General features: G+C 34.4%; 1 protein-coding gene across 8 annotated transcripts in view; it reads left to right on the top strand.

Annotated features, from left to right (window-relative positions):
- Positions 1 to 25,520, top strand: part of LOC138323104 (glutamine--fructose-6-phosphate aminotransferase [isomerizing] 2-like) — a 55,872-nt gene that overhangs the window by 4,036 nt on the left and 26,316 nt on the right. For 3 of the 8 annotated variants that reach the window (XM_069267452.1, XM_069267455.1, XM_069267454.1), the window contains exons 2-10: positions 5,343 to 5,450; positions 9,122 to 9,220; positions 9,534 to 9,659; positions 10,448 to 10,506; positions 10,900 to 11,034; positions 11,447 to 11,508; positions 18,998 to 19,077; positions 20,359 to 20,382; positions 23,619 to 23,645. In XM_069267452.1, coding sequence (XP_069123553.1) covers positions 5,343 to 5,450; positions 9,122 to 9,220; positions 9,534 to 9,659; positions 10,448 to 10,506; positions 10,900 to 11,034; positions 11,447 to 11,508; positions 18,998 to 19,077; positions 20,359 to 20,382; positions 23,619 to 23,645 — 720 coding nt within the window. Of the gene's footprint in view, positions 1 to 4,510; positions 4,666 to 5,342; positions 5,451 to 9,121; positions 9,221 to 9,533; positions 9,660 to 10,447; positions 10,507 to 10,899; positions 11,035 to 11,446; positions 11,509 to 18,997; positions 19,078 to 20,358; positions 20,383 to 23,618; positions 23,646 to 25,520 lie in introns of those variants that run through there. The other 5 variants (XM_069267458.1, XM_069267459.1, XM_069267453.1 and 2 more) reach the window with 4 other exon arrangements.

Raw genomic sequence — 25,520 nt, 5'->3', positions numbered from 1 at the left:
ACTACACCATACCAACACAGCTTCTAAAAATCTAGTACCTAGTACTTTTGATTATATGAATAAGTAGGTTTTTTTGAGAACCAGGAACAATGTTCATTTGAAGTGTATTGGGTATGGTAATTCCGACGAACCAGGAGTGCTGATCGTGGATTGGACTTATAAATTGGGAGCATGCCCGCAGCTATCCACTTCCTGGTTTATATATAGTTACGTAGAATAATAGATTGCATACCTACTTGTTTGGCTTTGTTGTGTGATCTCAGAACGTGTAACCTACAAATGAACGGGTGGTTTATACAACCTTGACTACACACCCAGATAATTGTGTACATATATCATGTATAGTTGGCAGAAGTCTAGTATGTACCAGTATGGAAATAAATGTCTTCTGAGTTTGAATTTATTTGCTGAAAATAAAAAATAAAACACAAAAGACATGGATAATGATTACTTCAGAAAGGATATATAAACAACATATCAAAACTGCTATAAACAATAAAATTTTTGCAATTTTTTTTCTCATTTTAACAATGCATTAATCCTGGTTTTCTATGGTTATGATGTATGTTGTCGACAGGAGATCGGCAGGTATTGATGAAAGAAAGCGTATCAATTATGCTCTATTCACCTACTTGAGCTACTTCCTTGTCAATCCTTTTTGTTTGTTTTGTGTTTTTTTCTTTGTTAAAGTTACAGTCGTTATCTATATACTATAAATGTTCAGGTTAATCCAAGTTTACAAGGTTATCATACACTTTCTGTCGTTTAATTACAAGAAGGAAGTGTTGATAAACTTGGCACCTGATGGATGTCGTGATAGATTGGTGGAAGCAATTAAATGTTTAAAATGTCATTTGATAAAAAGAATTTCAAAGTAATTTAAAAGTAATAAAAAACGTTAGAATCTAATAACCTCCTTTCTAGCTCCACTGTAGTCCACCTATCCTAATTTATAACGTATGTACCATATGAAGCTGCAGCAATTTTATCTTTTGTTTGTTCAGTGTAGTATTCTGGTGGAATGGCATGTTGTCCGTCTGATCATATGTCACAGTGATTGACCTACTACCACTCTTAAACTACTGGAGGAATTTCAACTAAACTTGGTGGCAATAATTCTTATACAGTGTACGTGGGAACATATACCTTCACCTTTTTCAGAGTTACACGACTTTGTTACATAACAACTAAATAGCTACTTCTCCTAAACTACTGGAGGTAATTTGAGAAACTTGGTTTCAAAGTTGGCCACCTGGATGCCAGTTCTAGTTTGAATTGGAGTCTGAGTTTGACCTGATATCTTGATTAACCTGAGATGGCCATCGTTAGGGGTGTTTTTTATTGATTCTGACATCCTGCGATCAGGACGAATGAAGAGTATTTCTCGTCTAAAGGAAATTAATTCTTTGGTAGCTTAGATGAGAAACCATTGTTATCTGTCTGGTTGATGCGGCCGCTGGGGACGGGTAGACCAGATGTTGTTCTGTGACAGCTGTCCTTGTTGACAGTACATCAATATAATCTATATCATCTTTTATCATGTATTGTTTGATTCAGTGGTAAAAGTTTTTGTTTGTTTATCAGATTTTATAAAATGTTTCATTGGTGACGACATAACAACATGCAACGGTCATTCAATGCTTCCTTTTAATTAAGAATTCTTATCTTATGAAAAGCAATATACAATACATCATATCAATACAAATGTATTTTGAATATTTAAAACCCTTTGCGGTCGTCATAGCTAATCAGAGTCTATTTGTAATATTAGCTATCACCTGTAGAAAGGTTATGCCTTTGGTATTAAAAAAAAACTACAGTCAAATCTGCTTTAGCCAGCACCTCTGATCTGTATAAAGACCACTTGCTTGTTCAGACAACTTTTTTAGTGTTGTAAGTGAACATTAAGACAACTTGGCTATATAGAGACTACTTTCTCCTTATTCCTTGAATGGTCTTTATAAAGAGGTTAAACAACACACAGTACTGTCTCTATACCTTAAGGTAGTGTTATATAATTAGGTTGAAAAGTCATGGAGGGTAAAGGGGTAGGAGAGGGATAGGGAGGAGTTAGTGAGGGTGTGTCTTTCAAGAGAAGGTACATAGTCTCATTTATAGTTTTTATCTGTTTGTACACATACCAGAACTTGTATTAAATTGAGTGTTTTTGTTTGTTAAATCATGTTTTTCACTTGTATTTGCATTGAAAGCTGAAGTATTTACTAACTGTAATATCTTGCAAGTTCATAGATTTCTTTATTACCATTTACTTTACTTACACTGTCGCATGACAGACTTTTTGCATCAGACACATCTTTACCTTTCATCAGAAACCATTCACCCATGACTCACTTCAGTCATCATTTTGAGACTTTTGTATAGTAAATTGATAGCACCTTTAACAGATCCTACTGTTGATAAGGATGACAGGTTTTTACATTAATGACATTTTGCTACTGGTTGTTCACTTCAAGTTTTACACCAAGCTGTCAGTTTAAAATTTTAAAAACTGAACTGAAAATAAGTCAGATAATCAATGAATGGTATAGAAAGGCAAATAACTCACTTCTGTGTATTTGATCTGGGAACTGATCTTTTGACTGATTAGAAATATTGCTGTAGCCCTCTCTGACAATTTATATCTCAACCCCTACCCCACCCCATCCACCTCCTCCACCAACCCACCAATCCCTTCCCCACCCCATCCACCTGCTTCACCACCTCATCCAACCCCTTCACCACCCCACTCAACCCCTTCCCCACCCCATCCACCTCCTTCACCACCTCACCCAACCCCTCCACCAACCCACCAACCCCTTCCCTGGCCAATCCACCTCCTTCACCACCCCACTCAACCCCTTCACCACCCCATCCACCTCTTTCACCACCTCACCCAACCCCTTCACCACCCCATCCAACCCGTTCCCCACCCCACCCAACCCCTTCCCTGGCCAATCCACCTGCTTCACCATCCCACTCATCCCCTTCACCACCCCATCCACCTCCTTCACCACCCCACCCAACCCTTTACCCACCCCATCCACCTCTTTCACCACCCAACCCAACCCCTTCACCACCCCACTCAACCCCTTCACCACCCCACTCAACCCCTTTCCCACCCCATCCACCTCCTTCACCACATCACCGACCCCCGTCCCCACCCCATCCACCTCCTTCACCACCCAACCCAACCACTTCACCACCCCACTCAACCCCTTCACCCCTTCACCACCCCACTCAACCCCTTCACCACCCCATCCACCTCCTTCACCATCCCACCCAACCCCTTCACCACCCCCTTTAAAAGCTGACATGATGGGTTCATTGGGGGATGTACAACTCCTGCATCATTGATTGACATTATGATGGAGATAACTGAGCAATATTACCGGTACACATTTTACTTTAGACTGTCTACATATGGATACTACACTCAGAGGTTTAGTGGTACTTATATATCCATAGACTGGTTGTATACAACACAGTATCTGCAGTCAACCTGTCTTTAAAGACCACCCAGGAGAAAATGGAAAAGTGGTCTCTATAATCAAGTGGTGTTTATACACGGATGAAATGGTATTTTAAATGACCATTTATGGAACCCAAAGAAAGTGGTCTTAATCAGCAGACGGTGTTTATACAGAGATGGCCGCTTGGCATGTTGGACTGAATTCTCTCAGGCCATGACCAAACCACTGGGAGTTAGTGTAGCCATAAAGCAGTATACTAGTTTTGCAGTATGTCTCTTCATCTTTCAATCCGCCTGGAAGTGTTCTGTCCAATTTCTGTCAGTCCTTCTATTGGCCAGGCTTTACACTAAACTGAAACCTTAACAACCACCTGCTTAGTAAGAAAACATTCTGAGGGTCCCAAATGACCCTACAAAAGACCTGTACATAAAGACCACTTAGCTATAAAGACTAATTTTACCTTGTCCCTTGGAAAGTCTTTATAGACAGGCTTGACAGTACTTCATTCTTGATCCTTCGTGTTTATCTGTGGTATTTGACGATGTATTTCTATGTGCTAGAGAAAGTCACTGTCCTCTATTCTATCAATTATTGATGTTCATCTTGTCATTAGATTGATTCTGTTCGGAGCATTAGGCCATAATATACGGCATAGACAAGTATCTATACAAAATATCCTCTACAGGCTGTCATTATATACAGGTATTTGTAACATACAGGCAGTCATTAGAGCAGGTTTGACTGAATTTGTAAAATTGCCAGATATATTAAAGAGAATTCATAATAATTCAAAGTGTAGCAAATACAACGTTTTGTAATTCAGGATGTATAGGCATACCTTTATACATAATTGAAGAGAAAATCTACCAGGCTTTCAGAACACCATTTGAACCATAAAATGAAATGACTTGGAATTTTTGTCTGTGTAGATCTATACGGTACACCCGGTTCACTGCTGGTTAGGAAACCGTGTTGGCTTTTCTTGTTGTATTCAGTAATTCAATACGTGATAGTACTATTTACTTCCTAGTTGTAATCTATCTATCAGAACACGCTTCTCTGCACCATGTGACAGATCGATTGTATCTCGGGTGTGCAGATCAAACCGTTTATTGCTAGGGTTGACTTATTAGTGTTCTGTTTCGTCCATATGGAATGCTGAGTTCTCTGTAGACTCTAACGGCAAATATGGTCGGTAAGTTGTCTGTACACAAGGTATAGTCTGTTCATGGAAATGCAATGCTTGTTGATTACTAATTGATTAGTTTGTGATCTATTTCAAATTGATTAACATGCATGGTGTATAATTCTAAGTTGATGAAGAAGTTTTTGAAGAATTTTATCTCTGGGCTGCACTTGGTTCTTCTGAACTTAGAGCTGTAATGCAAGACACTTTGATTGCAATGCTAATTAATATTGGTTCACTGGCAAGACGTTGCTGTAATTATCAAACCTGATATGCAAACAAAATAATTTTAGAAAAAAGTTCAACATTTTTTAATACATTTAAAATACTTTTAATTTCTAGATTTGAATTCCTTCTTCCGTTATTAAAACATAAATTGGACTGCTAAGTAATTGTATTGTGTCAAAATTATTGACTTAGCAATTTAGAACTTAGCTTGAATTATTACTTGACTAATTATAAATATAAGATGAATGGCAAAAATAGAGTTTTTTCTGTAGCCATAATCTGTAGACAACATAAGATAGTTACATAAAACGCATATTGTTTTACGTGTAAAAACCAAAATAAATAGTAGGGCAATTTAAAAAAAAAAGTGCAATAGAAGGTTTGCAAATATATTTTTCCAGATTTGATTAAAAAACTAATTATGATGTATTACTAATTGATATGTTTTTCTTCCACAGGAATATTTGCATATCTAAACTACCTGGTACCTGTCACTAGAAAAGAAATTCTTGCTATCTTAATCAATGGGCTTAAACGATTAGAGTACCGAGGATATGACTCTGCAGGTAAGAAGTCTTAATTATCTACATGATAAAAACAAACTCTACAAGTATGATGATTGTAAAAATACAACGTCTCTTACATAACAAATACCGGTATAGGTTTTCAGTGAAGGAGGAAGTTAACAGTAACAATACTATAGATGTCTATTATGACAATTGAAAGGGCTGTATCTCCATTTGCCCACTTTTTATAATCTGATAATTAGCAGAATGTTATGACATGGATTATAGTCTATTTCAGAGAAGTAAACCAGGATTTACCTATGTTTTACCTGTGAATTTCACCTGTGCTACTGTAGTTATTACATAAGGGTATCATTTATGCATAGCATGTAGATGCATGAAAATTTTATTACATGGAAACATCTATTAAAGATGCTCCACCGCCGACAGAGCATAAATTATGTTAATCATTTGAACAATAATTGGTGTTTAATCGTGTATATATATGCCTAATTAACACAAAAAATTATATAAAATAATTTATTTCGCCTTTGATGCATGCGCAATCAGTACTTCATTCCATATAGGATATAGTGTCACGGAATTTTTTCGGGATGCAAATAAATATTTTTCATATTTTTAACTTGAAGTAAAATTAGAAGCTCAAACTTTTCAATTGTGGTAATGGTGTATAGTAAGTAACTTTTGTAATTGGAGAAAAAGACTAAAAGACTAAATCGTCTGCTCCTGTTTTTTATAGTGAAAAAATATCATTTGTCAGCGGTGGAGCATCTTTAATATGTTACTCTTTTTGTAATCTCAGTTATGTTCTTGATATTTTTTTGTTAATTGAACACAGCAAACATAAAATTAATATTTGGTACTAACTTCAAAAGTTCTTTCTATCTTTTTGACAAACATATAATATATACATACATACAACTACATTAAACTTCATCTACATATACACATCAATGCTACCTAGAAAAATAGTTTATGGTAATATTTATCATACATTTTATAATATATATATATAGCCTCTTTTCATTAGAAATCAACTTTTTGACAATTTTACTGAAATACACTGCAATATATCGTCATTTTTAGGGTCCCATTGTGCCGATTTGCCGACAAAAGTCTTACTTTTACGTTCATCATTGGACAGGTGCGAACTATCCGAAGTAGAATATATTATAAAAAGTCATCACTAGCTATAAAATTACTGCTTTTCTGGGAAAATTGCGTGTTCAAACTATCCGGAGGTTTACTGTATAAAAGTTAACGAAATTTCAAAATCAGCAAAACTTTGAACAACTTCTAATTGTTCAAAGTTATAGTATAACATTCGCATTCTCTCAAACAATTTGCAGTCTGCAGAAGTCTATCTTCTGTAGAAATGCTTAGGTTTTTTATAGTGTGATAAAAGTGATGCGCATTGATATATATAATACATGTATTATCAAATTATGCAAATTTACTAAGTTTTGCAGGTTACTGTAAACAAAAGATATCTCAATTAATCCAAATATTACATTCTGAATAAAAAGTATATTTGATTTATTAATATCTCATACTTAGTAATTATTTCATTGGGGATATTTTAGCGACCATCTGGATGTTTACAAAAAATTGCCAAAATATCATCCTTGATGAAAAATAGCTGGATTTTCTCAATGTTTAACATACAAATATATACAGTAGGCCTACATGTATGTTTGACTTTCTTCTTACTGTCGAATTGGAATGTCGGGACATCATTAAAGTTTCATATACAATGTATATGGAATACAACTGTAAATGACATAATTAATTAGATACATGCATATTTACATGTGTATTGTTACATGTATCATCCTATAAAATTGAACAGTTTCTTGTGATATATTCTATATAGCTACATAAGTACACATGCCAACATTACAAGCATTATTGTCTTGATTGGGTTCTCCTAATAACGACAGATGTAGATGTTTTGATGATTTTAACTAATTCTTGAAATTGAAACAGTTGGAAAAAAAAACAATTTGCTTTTCCTATGACACTTCGTCTAAAACTTGGATGCAATTTTGTTCTTTATTCTTATCTCAATGTTGAAATTTACAAAGATGTAACATATAAAATATTATGCAAAATTTTCTGTCAAAATGCATAAAAATATATATATATATAGTACTGTACTGTATATATCGATATCTCTCTATTTCCCCACTTTTGACAAACTATAGGTAGCTCAGGTAAATGAATACAGGTAAGCACAGGTAAAAATTATTATGAAACTGACTATAATTGGTTTTCTTTTGTTCTCCTATACCAACACTTTTCTTTGTTCTCTAAAAAGTGGGCAAATGGAGAACACACCATTGAAAGGTTTGTTGTGTTCATGTATAGTAGGTAAATGTTAATTATAGTGCCTGTAATCATAGCAATTATCACAGGTGATTTTAAAACATACAGCAAGGGCCTGCAATGACAGAGCGGTTAAGGGGGGGCCAGCATATTACCATGTGAGCCCTCCTTGGGTTTGATTTTATTAGTGAACTTCCTATTAATAATCAGGGTCATTTAAGAACATGTCAGGTTGTTGGTAGAAGAAAGCCAGAGTACCTGGAGAAAAACCAATGACCAACAGTCAGTACCTAGCAACTGCCCAACATGGTATTCAAACTTGCAACCCAGAGGTGGAGGGCTTGTGATAATATGTCTGTATACATACTTCTTAACCACTCGGCCACCACAGCCCCACCTCTATGTTGTATGTTTGAAACTAATGTGGGATAAGGTAAGTTGGTGTTTTTTCTCCAGGTACTCTTGGTTTCCTTTAACTACTAACCAGCCCTTAAATGACTCTGGCTGTTAATAGGACGTTAAGGAGAATAAGTCCCTAAATCTATAGCATAACACGTTTGTGAGAAAAAAGGTAAAATCATACTAATTCCATGTTTTTACTCTACAGTTCTGACCAAAATATGAATGTAAAAAACCTGTTATTAACTGTTAGATAAATAATGTGGGCCTTGTAATCATACAGTATGTCTGTGTATTGGTGCTCTGTCACTGTGACTGTGTCAAAATCGGTATTCATTTCAAACGAGGACAAAAGATATTAAAGACGTCCATTATTACTTATGTTAAACTCATGTGCTGTTGTATATATAAACAGTCTATTATATAAGTATGCAATGCTCCCTTAGGAGAGATCTACTTCCTGAATCATTGTGTTAACTATATGGAATTCATTCATCAGCATGCATATCAATTATATATGATAATCAGAATTACATGTTTTAACTGTTTGTTTTGTCTTGATTCCAGCCACTTCTGTCATAGCTACCATATGCACACTAGTTGTATATTTTATACTTCAGAACTGTAGCTATCAGGGAAAAAACCCCATTGAGTTGTCCTTTAGGTGCTGGGACAATTAGGTTATTACCTACATATGTAAAACTAGGACTGATAAAATTACTAATACATGACTTAGAATTCACGACCTGTTACTCTCAGGTGCCTAATTCCTCCTGCTCCCAAAGAAGAACTCCCTCTTGTTATAAGTATATCCTTATCATTTCTACCAGTCTCTATATTAAAGGTCGATCCAAGAAAACACTTGGACTGGTCAACAGTATCAAACATGTATTAAAGGTGAAAAATACCCATTCCATTACTATAGTGGCCTCCTGCACATGCAGGCAATCATCCCAAATTTTACCACTAAAATGTTGTTTTTTCAGGAGTTGCTTTTGAAGGAAGTGATTGTGGAAACGAAAAATGTACAATTCGTATGATAAAACAGAAAGGCAAGGTGCAGGCTCTACGAGAGGAGGTGGAGAGTGAGTTTATAATTTAAAGTCATCTATGAAATCTGCTGGAAACTTTATGATCACCAAAGGTTTATACAATAACTACTCATTGATTTTGTGCCAGTAAAAATTGATTCATCTTAAATAGCATTTAATATGAAGTCACTATTATCTATAAAGACTACCTAAGGAGCATGTAGCCATATGGTCTTTATACGCAGGTGTTGAATTTGACCGATTGAGCCCAAAGAAAGTGGTCGTATTAAGCAGGTGGTCTTTATACAGAGTTTATCGCTTAGTAGGTTTCACTGTAGATGTGATATGTATGTGATTAATGTTGCAGATTGTTCCGACCTTAAATTTGACAGAAAATACAATATCCATATTGGTATTGCTCACACACGCTGGGCGACTCATGGAGAGCCAAGCGCAGTGAACAGTCACCCACAGAGGTCAAATTCAGATAACGGTGAGTTAGGCAGTTAATATCAGGCAGCTTGTTATACATTTACAGTGCATGTTTATTAACCATCACTTGTTAATTACAATTTTATATAATGATCAGATTTGATTTAGATTTATAAGGCTCATTAAAAACTCATGCATAATATGTGATTCACTGAGTTCAAAGTCTCATTTTCCATGAATAAACACATTCGTTTGAAATTTTTCTTCAAGATTCTTAGAATTTCAAGATATTTCAACAGAAATTTCAGTTGCCTAGATTTTAATGATTACAGGGTCTGATGGGAGTTAGGAAAAAGGAAGTAGATTATAGAAATACATTCTGAGCATGAATAGGAATATGTGTTAGATGTGAGTGGAATACAGAAGGAGCGGTGACAAAGTCATAGGAAGATTCCAGGAATTGACATCCTCTTTACTGAAATCCTGAAGGATATCTCAGATCTGTTATCGTCTAGAGGATTGTCTGTTTCACATTTCATTGAAGGCCAGCTACCCGGATGGAAAAAGATTCTATATTTAGCTTATTTGCCGCAAAAAGCTTCATTGTGGAGTTATTGTTAACATGATACAGACAACTTTTTGTAAGCATTACCGGTAATTGTATACTATTACTTAGAATGCCCCATATGCTTTGAAAAGGTCCAAAGCTTTTGATGTAGAAATGTTAAAGTAGATTAAAATAGACTTTAAATACCATTAAATCTTGCTTGTGTCCAGACCTCAAACTTTCTACATTGTAGTGATATGATTATCCAGAGACAAGGTTCTATTTCTTTTCTTTTGTTTCAGAATTTGTTGTTGTACACAATGGTATCATCACCAACTATAAAGACGTCAAATCATTCCTGGTAAGGTTTTACACTCATCCAACCTAGTAGTACCAAACATCTAATAAAGGTACTGGTCCAATGTGAGGAAACAATATTCTCTCCCTGAAAAATAAGGGGAGCATAATGATATTGTTAACCATGCATGTTCCTCCCATCCTGTCCTGTCCATCGAGTGTCCTATCAAATTGCATGCCACTTTGATATATAGAATCCCAGCTTACAGACGTTTCTATTTAGCTAGGATCAAAAAAGTAATTGAAGTGTAATTTTGCTGTCAGATTTAAGGTATCTTTACCTCTGAGAATAAATCTACTGTGATGTCTGATGTGATACTTGAAGTCTCTTTATGTATAAAAATGAATAGAAGTGATTTTTATTTTGTCTTTCATATTACTCCATGTTTGTTGACAGCAATCAAAAGGTTTTGAGTTTGAATCTGAGACTGATACAGAGGTGATAGCCAAACTTGTACAGCATGTATACAACTGTCACAAGAATGAAAATCTGTCGTTCCGCGAGTGTGTGGAGATGGCTATACAACAGCTGGTAGGTACAATCTATAAAGAAATAAAAATGCTATAGTATGGACAGTTACACAGGCCAAAAAAGAACATTTTTCTGGACAATGTATACTTAGCCATAGGCCAATATGTCCCAAAACATGTTTTTAGTTGAAGTCCAAGAGACAACCATTTCATAAAATATGTTGTAAAATTTGAAAGGTCCTAAAGATCTGTTCTATGGCCAAAAAATACTCTGATTGAGAGGTATAGCTGACAGTTTACTTTCCATCCAAAACTATATGAAAGAAATGTTTTAATATGATTAAATATAAAGCTTTGATGTAATATTTTCCTTTAATGGCAATGAAGAGGAAGTATATAGAATATGTCATTTTACAGAACATTAACCATGATTAAACTGACCTAAAACATCTTTTTGATTTGCTTATGTTTAGGAAGGAGCATTTGCCTTGTGTTTCATGAGCATAAACTACCCTGGGGAATGTATAGCTACAAGGTAAGTCCTTCATGAACTACCCTGGGGATTAAAAGTGAATCATGAATTAGTAACCCTGGGGAATAAAGGTCAATCACAAACTAGTAACCCTGGGAAATAAAGGTCAATTACAAACTACCCTTGGTAAGAAAGGTCAATCACAAACTAGTAACCCTTGGGAATAAAGGTCAATCACAAACTACCCTCGGGAACAAAGGTCAATCACAAATTAGTAACCCTGGGGAACAAAGGTCAATCACAAACTACTATTGGGAATAAAGGTCAAATACAAACTACCCTGGGTAACAAAGGTCAATCACAAACTACCCTGGGGAACAAAGGTCAATCACAAACTAGTAACCCTGGGGATAAAACTCAATTACAAACTACCCTGGGGAATAAAGGTCAATCACAAACTAGTGACCCCAGGGAATAAAGGTCAATCACAAACTAGTGACCCCAGGGAATAAAGGTCAATCACAAACTAGTAACCCTGGGGAACATAGGTCAATCACAAACTACCCTGGTAAATAAAGGTCAATCACAAACTACCCTGGGGAATAAAGGTCAATCACAAACTAGTAACCCTGGGAAATAAAGGTCAATCACAAACTACCCTGGTAAATAAAGGTCAATCACAAACTACCCTGGGGAACAAAGGTCAATCACAAGCTACCCTTGGGAACAAAGGTCAATCACAAACTACCCTAGGGAATAAAGGTCAATCACAAACTACCCTGGGGAACAAAAGTCAATCACAAACTACCCTGGGGAATAAAGGTCAATCAAAAACTACCCTCGGGAATAAAAATCGATCACAAACTACCGTGGGGAACAAAGGTCAATCACAAACTACTCTGGGGAACAAAGGTCAATCACAAAATACCATGGGGAATAAAGGTCAATCACAAACTACTCTGGGGAATAAAGGTCAGTCACAAACTACCATGGGGAACAAAGGTCAATAAGCTAGAGAAGAGACTACCCTGGGGAACACAAAGTAATCGCAAACAACCCTGGCAGATAATATAAGGTAAATAGCAAATTATCTTTGAGAACAAACTTTAAGGTGAATTAGAGACTGTCCTCAGAATTATAGGTAACTTGTAAATCTCAAACAGCCTTTCAGAATATTGTTGATCCTATTTTACCCAGACAAGATAGAAAACCACAAACACTCCTTTGAGATGTGTAGGATACAGAAAACTGGTTACCGTATTTCACCGCAAATAAGACCCCCCTCCCAGAGAAGAAATAAAGGTCAAAAGTGGTGGGGGGTCTTATTTGCGGACAACCCGCCTGATAACATCGATCTATGAGATCGCCATCTTGGATTTTTTAATGTCCTGTTATCGTTGTAACAGTCGTATGCCAGATGGGTAATAGCAGATGTTCAAGTATTTATAATAATAATGAAGACGCATGAGTAAAATTAAATCAAATGTTATGACAAATTAAAATATAATTTGTTAAACAATATTAGGGCAGTTGTAACGTAAGTCTGAAAGGAAACGCACATTTTTGTAAGAGTCACGCGGACATTCACCAATGAATCAAAACGAAGAAAACAGCACCATAAGCAATGTCATTTTAATCTAGAAGTTTTAATAATCGTATTGTTATTTTAAAATATTCAAATTAGGTTATTGTTTACGATCACAACTACATCACCGTCTTAGTAAACACGTGAATCAATCGCCGTGAATCGGAAGGACCGGGTCGTGTTTGGGAATTTGATCGGTATTGCTATTGATACGACGATAGTTTTTGATAATATTTCAGATATTAATCCAAGTGTTAACTGCATTAAAACATCGTAGCAAGTATTTTTGTATCCAGAGTAAAATACGAAACTTTGCGGCTAATCATATTATACTGACTGCGTAAACAAAACATGGCGGCCGAAAAGTAAAGCATGGTTTCTCCAACTGATCGTGAACTACAGGTACGTTACGTTCACAAATAAATATATTTGAAACTGTAAATGCCTTAAGAAGATGTTTTAGGTAATGATTGTATTAAGATAGAATCCACGAGTGCAGAAACGATCTGCATCAATGACGAATATCTGTGCCGATGCATGTAAAAAATGACAAGCCGTACGAACACTAAAACGTGTTGAAGTGTTCATGGAAACAAATATCGGCGTATTTTGTTGAAAGCCTCCGATTAAATATAAGCACTGTTCACATTTCGTAGTTATTGATAATTAAATTAAATCATCCGTGAATTAACTTGAATTAAATGACAAAAATGACAAGCACACAAACAGTTCTTTACTACGTGATTTTTCTATGACGATAAAATAAACAAAAACAAAAAGTTCCGATACAAAGTCATTTTGGTGATATTTTTAATTACTCCATTGCTCAAATCCATCATCCTGAAAAATAGGTGGGGGGTCTTATTTGCAGACATCCCCCCTAAGTCTGAAAATGTGTCAAAATAGGTGGGGGGTGTGTGTAGGATACAGAAAACTGGTTACTTGGGTGTACCTTCTTTTTCTTCAATTTATAATTAAATGTATCTATGCAGTGTGTGAGTGTATTCAGAGTAAGATAAGATGGTGTTTTGATTGAAAACATTGTAACATTTTAACAGTTTGTGTGGGGCACCCTATCGTACATATCTATTACATGCCCCAATGGTTTAGGATGCTTGACTGATTCTACTTTGGTCAATAATAGTGTAGATTTCGGGTGAAATGACTGTCAAGGTTTTTAGTGATAATTGTGTCCATAAATAAGAGCATGTCAGTATTTCTTTCTGTTATTATTCATCACAAGAGACATACAGTGTACTGAACTCCAGGCTTTTAAAACATTGGTCCATAGATATGAGTCTGTCTTTAAGTTATTTTCTACTGTAACATTTGATGCTGGTTTATATGTTTTAAGGCAAGCTTCAGGTTATAGCCTATACTATAGGCTTTATCCAGCCTCCTTAAAACAGAGAAATTTGATGTCATTTAACATCATTCATTTTTAGCCTGTTCTATCACCAACATCCCAGTCAACTTCAGTATAATTTTCTCAGCTTATTTATGGAACATACAAGCAAACTAAACAGCGTGCTTGTACATTTGTGAAGAATTTTGAATGAGTGTTGATTTTCACATGAGATTTCACGAAATTAGTTTTAAGAAAATAATATTTCAGGCAAAAATTAAAAAGATATGTTCAAGTTTCTTGAATCTCATACCAAATGAACAATTTTTCATATCTCTACAAGAATATGAAGGATTTCAAAGTCCATATGTATTGTGAAATATCAGCAAACGAATGCAGCTATTTAGTCACTTCACCATAAAATCCTGATATACTGTTTCCAGAAAAATCCTGATATACTGTTTCCAGATCTTACGTCAATGATGTTTTTTTGTCGTCACATCAATATTTTTTGTTCAACACAGCCAATGAAAATTGCTCCAGGTCATATTGCATTAACAACATTTGTAAAAATATAACATGCAGATATGCAAAGCCATCGTCCATTAAGTGGATTATGTGATATATAAAAATGATTTATTGAGCACTTAAAATTACAGATAAATGTTTTCTTTAAACATGTGCCTTTAGAAATTACTGATTAATTATTGTCATATAGCCTTCCTAGATTGTATTCAGATACAGGTAGCCAGTTACTGGGCCTTTTGATATCAATTCTTTAGATTAAACTTTTTATACCATGTATTTCATGTATGACGTGCATATGTAATGCTACTAACAGTTTACTTAATATTTTGACAAACCCAGTAAGCTACTATAAAAAATTAAAAAGATAAACCAAGACTATTTAGTCTACATTATGTACTGCAACAGATGTGGATATACACTTACCATAAATCATGCTGACTTTTAGTATTACATACCTGATATGTAAATATTAAAACCAGATGATGAAATTTTTTTTTGCAATAGAAGTGCATATGGTATTTATATTATGAAAATAAATATGATTATAGTGTTTTTTAGTGAAGTGAAAAGAGGCAAGGATTTGATTTTATTCTAACTTCCTGTTTAACAGGTTTTTTTTGTTACATAATCCTTGAATAAAGTTGTGTCATCTGTTAAAATCTGGCAAAAAACTACATTTTAACATTCACGACAGAAAGTGTGTTGTGGTTTACACAGAGGTGCAGCCTCCATCATTCCGGAACTAATCATTAGAACTTGACAAGGATGTAATTTTAATTGTGGATCCTTTAAAATTATAAGTGACGTCAACAAAAGACCTCACCTTTTATCATCATAGCTATGCAGGTGTTAGGTAATATATCCTAATATAAGACCTGTATTTATCTATCTTAGTAAGTTTCTAGATGATATCGACATATTGAATCTGGTTATTATAATATATAAATCATGTTTATCATTAAAAATTATATTAAAGTATTATAAGTGTGCAGTTCCGTTTGTGAACCTGTCTGGTAGTAAATGAAAACCATGATATTACAAAATTGTAACGCATACACCTCAATCCTCAGCCAAAGCTACTGAAAAATCTCATTAAATGTACATAATAGTGGTCTGTCTCCGAAAGTCGAAGATTAATTTTCCAATAATTTGAGAAATTCAGACCTTTAATCATTATTAATTTATTATTTGGGGACATTGCATTTTTCTGTCCGATGTGAGTTTTGATCTTCAATAAGGTTACATCGACGATCGGCCAGAGTTGTTTGCGTTTAAGACTATAAGGCTTTCCTTCGTGTAACTTGTTTGTATATGGTAAGTATGTACACAGACAGATGATCTCCCTGTCAACCTGCCATGTTTACTGTACTTAATGAGTAAATTTGGGCAGTAAAATGTGCTGATCTCAGATTTATATGTTTAGGCTAGTATCTCACACGATGAACTCATTACTGGACTGCGGATATAGGCTTTAACAAACATATTGTTTGTCTTCATAATTCCTCAAGTTCCCCCAATCAGGAGGACATTACATACTCTGAATCTGAAACGGTTGAATTTTGTGGGTGCTTTTTTTTTTTTTTTTTTGCTGTAACTGTTTTTACTGAAGCCCACAAATTCTTAACACCAATGAAAATTAAGAAATTCATAGATATACCTCAGAACAAAAACATATAAATTAAAAAGATTGGCATAACTTTGGAGAGCCAAGGTCAAGGTCATTCTTGTGACATATTTCATGCTAGCCTTGTTGAGATCAAAGGTCAAGGTCAGCTGTACATTAATTCTGTATTTTTCTTTTGTTTTTGTAATTGGGGTTTCTTTTGGTTTGATCATGTCAAAAGTACCAAGAAGTAAATCAGGTAGCCACTTGTATTGTCTAGTACTAAACTGAAAACAACCCCATCCTCCCATCTCATCTTTCATTTAAAATCTAGGTTCAGAATAATTGAATACCCCCACATAACTGAAGCAATAGTTTATTGCAAATAGCACATTTACAAAAAGATTATATAACTAAAACCCAAACAATGGAAATTCGCTTGCATGAAGCAACCTGCATGCAGACTTGATATCTTTTCTTTCCCAATAAGGCGCCTTTCCCCAGCTAATGACCTGAAATCTTTTCCAGTCTGACTTCTGTTTGATCATTTGTAAAGTGTGGGTGAGGGGTGTAAAAATTTATTTCAAAGCACTAGCCCAGGGCTAGTAGACACCAAAATCTCACTAGCCCGGCCTAAATATCTACTAGCCCAGCCAAAAAAAAAAAATGGAAAATTTATAATACCAGTATTTTTCATACTGTATAAATTCAAATATTTTTAATTGAGTGAGTTTTTTTTATTATTTGCATCTACCTTTTTTATTTAAATTCAAATAAACATTAAGAAAATCTTTAATCTGTGATATTTCTAGAACACAATTTTTAGATATTTTTTTTAATCCTGAAACCGGATTCTGGATTCCCGACCTTTGACCCGGATATTAGAATAACCATAACAAATATGGCTGCCTGCTGCAGGCATGGCTTTGCTGCCGACTTTTTGAGGAATAGATTCCAGTTCTTTAACATCGTTTTTGTAACTATTAAAATTTACTGATCTGATAGCTGAGATGACTTATTTGATGGTTTGTATATTGTTTTTCTAGAACTTGTGTTGCAAATTACGTAACTTTCACATGAAATGCTATGCATCACTATTCACTGTGGTGATCGGGAGGTCTACTGTACCTGTCTACAGTCGTAAATAAATTAGATAACATGATTCCAGATTAAGATTTAAAGTTTGATACGAATATTACCTAGAATTGCAATGTTTTAAAGTGTTATTATGACTTAATATTGATATTTTTCGTTTTGAAATATCTTTGAAAAAAGTCACTAGCCCCGGGCTAGTATGGTTAAAATTTCCACTAGCCCAAGCTGAAAATTTGGTAGCCCCGGGCGTCGGGCTAGTGGATTTTTGTATCATTTGTAAAGTGTGGGTGATGTGTGTGGCATCAGTAGCTTTGTGTTGTTGACGGTGATGTTACCAGTTGTTGACAATGATGTTCAGTATTGTTGACGGTGATATCTTCAGTTACCTGCTGACGTTAGCCATTGTTGACATATCTGATATTTAGACGTGTTAGCTTGTTGATCCTACCTGTTGACCTGATAGTCAGTAAGGAGCTGTTATTGTATTTTTATAGTGTTTATTTCTCAGGGGGGAAGTTTTACATAGAATGAGCTGTTTGTTTTATGGTGAGCGATACGTCTATTGATACGTCTATCGTACGTCTTCTGCGTAGATACCTGTAGAAATTACAGGTATGGAATAGCATTCCCTTATTTCCTACCTGTGCTGCTGATGAACAATAAAAATCCATTTATAGTATGAGAACCTGGCGTACCTTTGTTTGATGTGAGTTTACCTGTACTGACCTACAAACAGACCGCTTACCTATTAATTACTTATGGTGTACATGTTTACTGTATATAAAGAAAAAAAATGATAAATGACTGAATTAGGTAAGAGGTCAGCAGAGACAAATAGGATGTTAGGGACACAGTGACCTTGACCGTACGTGGTTGGTCAAATTTTTGACACATGAATAAAATTAACATACCTGGTTGTGTTCATTGTATTCTCTAATAAAAGTGGTCATGCATGCAAGATCAGCAATATCTTGATATTAAAACAAGAATTGAGTATAAAATGTCGCTGTTACTATACTCATTATTTCTGGTGTTAATGATGTCTGTTGATATTTCATCAACACATTGGATTACACTCCATTTGTTTTTTTAAGCACAAATATTTGCTTCGTTTTCTACCCAAATGTATGTAAGTCATGCATAAATTACAATTACATATTAACGTCTCATACTGAAGAGTGATCTTCAATATAGCTAGGTCAAGATTTAATATACGGTATTCAACCCAACAAGTGCCTTAATCACTACAATCACTAATGGCGAACTAAATGCAGACAGAAAATGTGAAAACTTTGTAGGTTTCTTTATTAATTTCTTTTGCAAAATGATTTATAGCTTACTTTGTGCTGTAATTTTAAGAAAGGCTCATTTTAAATGTTGAATTTTGTGATTGCAGGCGAGGCAGTCCCCTGCTGGTTGGGGTCAAGAGTAAGGCCAAACTGTCAACTGACCACATCCCAATTCTCTATAGCAAAGGTAAGTTATCACTTCATCTTGGTCCTTAGTAGATACATGTCATTGTTCTGGATTTATAGTCCTTCTAGGGTCAGTCCTACTGAGGGCCAGTCCATAGTAGATAGACATTGTTCTGGGACCATGAGTCTTAAAGATGCTCCACCGCCGACAGAGCATAAATGATATTAATCACTTATACAATAATTGGTGTTTAATCGTGTATATATATGTCTAATTAACACAAAAAATAATATAAAATAATTTGTTTTGCCTTTGGTGCATGTGCAATCTGTACTTAATTCCATATAGGATATACTGCCATGGAATTTTTACGGGATGCAATTAATTATTTTTTATAACGTTAACTTGGAGGGAAATTAGAAGCTCAAACTTTTCAATGGTGGTAATGGTGTAAAATAAATAACTTTTGTAACTGAAGAAAAATACTAAATCATCTGCTCGTGTATTTGATAGTGAAAAAATGTCATTTGTCAGCGGTGGATCATCTTTAATGAAGTTATACTGTCCTAGCTACTAGGGATACTGGTCATTGTCCGAGGTCAACTGGTCTACATTCTACCAGGAACCAGTCTGTCATTCCTTAGTAGACACTGGTATTGTCCTGTGGTCACTTCAATTGGGGATCATTCCTTAGATGATACTGGTCTACTTTCTACCAGGAACCAGTCTTTACTTAAAATGCCTGTTTTACTTATTAATGGTCATTCCTTAGTAAAGTAGTGACCAATGGCAATTCCCCTGTAAAGTAGTGACCATGCCAGTGCATTCCTCAGTAAAGAAGTGACCATTGGTCATTCAAGTAGTGACCATCGGTCATTCTTTACCTTTAAGTGATGAACCTGTTTGTACTGGTGATAACTTGATATAGACCCACATCCCTAACATATAATGGCAAACCGATATTCATGAGCATGATAGTACCCATTGCATAAGTTGCTGCTTTTGTTAGTTTTGGCTAATATAATGGAATGTTTTCTAATGTCTTTATAAGCACTACTGATACATGACTGCACCGTGTTTACTATAACAACCTGTTTTTGTTGTTAAGATTAAATTCAGTAAGCATTAGATTTAACTCTAAGCACAGCAAATATTGCATCAATTTTGACCAAGAGTTAACATCATCTTCTATCATTTAACATTTCTGCCTGTGACATTTTCCAAGATAACAATAAAGTTTCATCACCTCCCTGAGGGAGTCACCCTAACCCCTGCCTACTCCCTATTTAATGATAAGCTTGTGTGAGATCACTTGTTAATTATATATGATGTGGATTTTAGCCCAACACAGACTCGGACCCGATGGTTAGTATAACTGTAAAATTGTAGACTTTTGCTTTTAAACTAAATACTGTTTTAATTGTGGAGACTCTAACACAGTGCCATATGGTTTGGTGTGTATGTTGAGCAAATCAGTAACACTGTATCAGTATTAGATAGGAATGGCCTAAATATCTATATACACATTTGGAATGTCAGTATTTTTTTTAGAAAAAAATTCTTTTCCTTCCTCAGTGATTTAGTAATATTTTGGTTGAATTAAATGTTTTCTTCAAAATGTTTTTTATTGATGTTTATGTGATTATCACTGTAAGCTTATCTTTATTTCTTTTAAATTGCACTTGCAATGTTTTGTTTGTGATAATGTTCATTGAAGTACCAATAGTTCTGTCCATTAACTATCCAAATAATCAAATTCTAGTTTGTGATCTTGGAACTAAATATAACTCAATGTACAAAAAAATACCACATTAGTTTTAAGATCCATAAAAGATCATTCATGAACATTTCTATATGGCAGTATATAATAAATAACAAGTAAGATATAGTGAGAACATTTGCTCTGGTACAGTTGTGGATACGTGACAGCATGCTGGAGTATAATCAAGACAAAGGGTACATATAATTGTAGGGTATCTATACTTGGGCTTTATCTTTGGTGTACAAATGTACACAAGGTTTTTCTGTATTTGAATATTTCAGAGTTATCTGCCCTTGTGGGTTGGTACTGATTGCTATATCATGCTTTTATGTGTGCAACATTTATGGGTTTTTTTTCAGAGAAAAGAAACCTAATATTTGCTCATAAAGTAATGATGTCAAAATAGATACCTATCAGCAAGGGAGATAACTCTGTATTATGTGCAAAGATGGATTATTAAAGTTGGTGTGAGGTTACCATTAAGTAGTAGTGTTTCTATGATGGTCATTTTTGGTGACGTAAGAAACGTTGTTGTGAGAAGTAAAAGATTGATGAGGTGGTAATGCTGTTCTGTCATTGGTCAGTTTGTCTGTGTATATTCTGTGATTGGTTGATTGAAGTGCTGACTAACTTAAATTTCCCATCATGCTCTTCTGAGCTTTCACCAAAAGTTAACAATATTTAAGGGTATGCTTTGTGTAAATGATATTTTTTTCGCCAAAAAATGTTCATACATTTACATGTACTTTAATAAGGTGATGGACTTGTGTATTTAAATTTTCCTAAGGAGTTGTGTCCCTTTTATGAAATCCATGAATAAGCAATTTCAGTCATTTACTTGTATGTTACTTTAAATCCTGGATAAGAAAAATATCATGGATGTCCAACACTCTAGGGAAATCCTGTGACAGAATTAAAGTTTTTTTTCATTATTCTGCTTTAAGTAAGTTTTTACTATGGAGGAGAATTTTAATTAATCTCCAATTTATCAGTGTTTTATTAAATTTTTCCTTCTTCCAATTTTGTGAATTCAAAACCATATAATTTGTTTTACTTTAAATTTGATATAACACTATTTTTATGTTATATGTGAGTTTTGATTTATGCCCCCATTCCTTATCAACTCTCGGTCAATATTGGAACTAACCCTGCACCAGGCTGTTGATCAGTGACATTTGTACAATCTGTGGGACAGTGATGGTGGATATTAGAACTATAAAAATGTTAGTGTCACTGTTGTTTACTCCATCAAAGAAAGTGGAGGTCAGGTTGTAAACAAAACAGATGATATATGTACTGGTTACCATGGTGATAAAAACATGCTTCATAGGTTCACAACAACACAGATGACATGTTCCCTAAACCCACTTCAGGACCAGGAGTAGACATGCATGCAGAGCCATAAATTCTAATATTCCATATATCTATAGTGCCCCCTTTCCTATTAACCATTTTCTAACTAATATTCCCAGCTCGTCCCCTGTTACCCAGCATTCAGCTTTACAGCAACTAATGTACGAGTGGATTAAAGTGGTAATGTGTAAAGGTATTTCATGTTGAAGTGTAATGGTAAAGTGTTAACGTGTAATGGTAAAGTGTAAAAGTGTAATGGTAAGTGTATAAATGTAATGGTAAGTGTAAAATAAAAATGTAATTGTAGGTGTCAAAGTGTAATGGGAAAATGTAAAAGTGTAATGTTAAAGTGTAATGGGAAAATGTAATGGTAAGTGTAAAAGTGAAATGGTAAAATGTAAAAGTGTAATGATAAATTGTGAAAGTGTAATGGTAGTAGTCAGAGGGCGAGATTCTGGTTGAGGAATTGTCAGATTACAAGATTATTTTGTGTTTTAGAGAGAGTCCTTGGAAACGATAATGTTTCCATTCAATCAATGAGAGGGGGTTGGAAGTATATATTAACACAGAACCGTATTGTTATACTGTACAAGAAACACCATATTGTTACACCATACAAGAAACACCATATTGTCATGCTATACAAATAACACCATTTTGTCATACCATACAAATAACACCATATTGCTATACCAAACCAAGAGCTTTACAATGATGTTGCTGTAAGGATGACATTGTAAATACAATGATGTTGCTGTAAGGATGACATTGTAATGATTTTTGTTTACAGCTGATCCACATCTGTCGCGCTGTATGTTAAACACTATTAACCGACCAGGTCTACTATACCCACCACCTAATTTGTACCTGTTTCAGACTATCCCTGTCCAGCTACAACAGCTGTACCATAACACAAATAACATGTCTGATGAAACGTTTAGCCCGATCGCATGTGTTTTTTTTTCTCACCTTTTTGTTAAAATCTAACATTTTATTGATTATGAAAATATATTATACATACAATAAAAACGATTCTATTTTACTTCCTTTATATCATGTTTTTACTTTATAAACATCCAGCTGTCATATATGCTAAAATGTTAAATACCTGTCTCAATATTCGGCTGTCATATGCTAAAGTGTCAAATACCTGTCTCAATATTCGGCTGTCATATGCTAAAGTGTCAAATACCTGTCTCAATATTCTACCTTCTACAGATGTTATATGCTGTTAGACATAGCTTTATCATGGAAACATTTTATGGCGTTTATGGATAAGGATTTACAGAAGCAATCCAAATCCAATATTTGTAGACCTTGTAGAGCTTTAGGATTGTTTATGTTGACTTAGGTATTTTGTTGATTGAAATGTTACATTAACAAAGCACCTTGCTTCTGCAATAAATTTTATTGCATAATTTCTTTGATTTGCCTCTGCATGTATTTTACCTCGTTTAAATCCTATTTGTCTCCCTTGTGCATGTAGGTTTTAAGGACAGTAGCACTTCAGAAGGTATCTTGGCTTTTGTTTTTTTCCATCATTAAGATCTCGAGCGAGAAGACTGCTTTGTTGAAGTAATTTGCATAAAGCTTTCTGTAAATCACGACACCTACTCGTGGCAGATCACACATCCGGCCCTTTGTTTATATGTTAATAAATAAACATTGCTATTTAATCATGAAAGCCTAGCCAGGATTAACATAATTAGGAATTATCATAGTCCTCTATAGATCTGTCCAACAATTATAACATTAGTCTTATAAGGAAGATTTTTTATCATGTATTGCATGTTGATCTGCCTGGAATTTCTCTTTGTAATTATGCAGGCTTAATGCTATAATTTATGTCTCTTTACCGGTATATACATTTGTATTCACCTCTTTATGTAATATGTATTTTCTCAAATGTAAATACTAAAGTCAAGTACAGGACACATAATATAAAGACTAATATTTACTGACTGTATATTAATGTGTATCTGTACAGATCAAAGCCACACCAGGGGCACTTCAGAATGTGTACTAACCTGGGGCAGTTATACCTTAACAAACAACTGATTCTTGTCAATAGTTTAATTTATATTGACACATAGGTGCATATGTATTACAGTAGACACTTACCAATGGAGTGCATACACGAGCACTGTTCTGCTTGTAATGTACGTAACAGTCACAATGAGACAGTCACTAGGAAAGTCTGTTCAATTACACATGTACTTAGCTGGGTAATTTAATAGCCATAAAAAGAAATCTCCGGTAGATAGTACTACAAAGAAATAATCGCAGTGTACGAGTCCTATGCCTATTTCGATCAGTCTTGCATAAAGATCATTAAGAATATCAAATTTTTTTTTATGCACCCACCGTGAAATAGGAAGAGCATATGTCTATCACTATTCTGTCACTCCTAATTCAAATATAAGCTACAAAATAATACAATTACAGGACTTAATTTCATTTAAGGGTTATGTTCCTGCAAAAGTTTGCCTCCATAACAAGATCATTTATTTGCCTTATTAAAAATTTCAAAATGGAGCTAAAATTAAGGGTGCAATTTCATTTATTAGTCTTATTCAAAATTTTCTATTGGAGTTAAAATGACGGGTGCATTAAGATTTCTTATTTTGTTAAGATTTTAATATTTAACGGTTTTGCAACAAATTATCTAACTGTTGTATTAGAGAAGTTAAAAGACATATACATTGTATTAAGAATACTACTGATTCATAGTTTGATAACTCATATAGCAAAGCAAGTTTTGTCGAGGAACTGAACAAAACAAATCTATCGGTTTTACACAAGTAAGATACCATAGCTTCACCAGATTAGCTTTTTTTTGTTATCACTATATTCAGCAAGGAAGCTTCTATCAAGCCAAAGCTTTCACTTGCCAAATAGGAAATCACACTCTGTAGGAATTATAGGATTCAATCTTATGTCTTTATGCAAATAAAAAATGAAGCTTTCGTTCATGAGAAGAGCTTGATTTGTTGACTTGGGTTTGCATGTTTTTGAGATCTTTACTTCTGTAGTAGTGAGCTAGGGTTAATATCACTCCTCAACTTTGTTTTTATTCTTATGTTTTGCTAATTTTATTTGAAAAAAATATAAAATACTAATCAATTTGTTCAAAGGGACTTAACTCTAATAATCCAGAAATAAATTGCAACTGAATCTGTTGTCCTCAAACGTTTTCACATATTTCAAGTTTAGATTGAGTAAACTCTGAAATATAATGTTTCAACAAAAATAAATGTTTTATTTTATTAATGGTATACATGTTTACGTACATCTATTACAAGTTGAATGCTTAAGAAAGATTGATTATATAAGAGCAGGAAAAAAGACACTACAAGTTTTACCACATATTTGAAACTATCTTTGACCT

This window comes from Argopecten irradians, chromosome 5 (genome assembly GCF_041381155.1).
Source record: "Argopecten irradians isolate NY chromosome 5, Ai_NY, whole genome shotgun sequence".
In the NCBI taxonomy this organism is placed as follows: domain Eukaryota; kingdom Metazoa; phylum Mollusca; class Bivalvia; order Pectinida; family Pectinidae; genus Argopecten; species Argopecten irradians.
The sequence above is the reverse complement of the archived record's forward strand: the minus strand, read 5'-3'. Positions and strand labels throughout refer to the sequence as shown.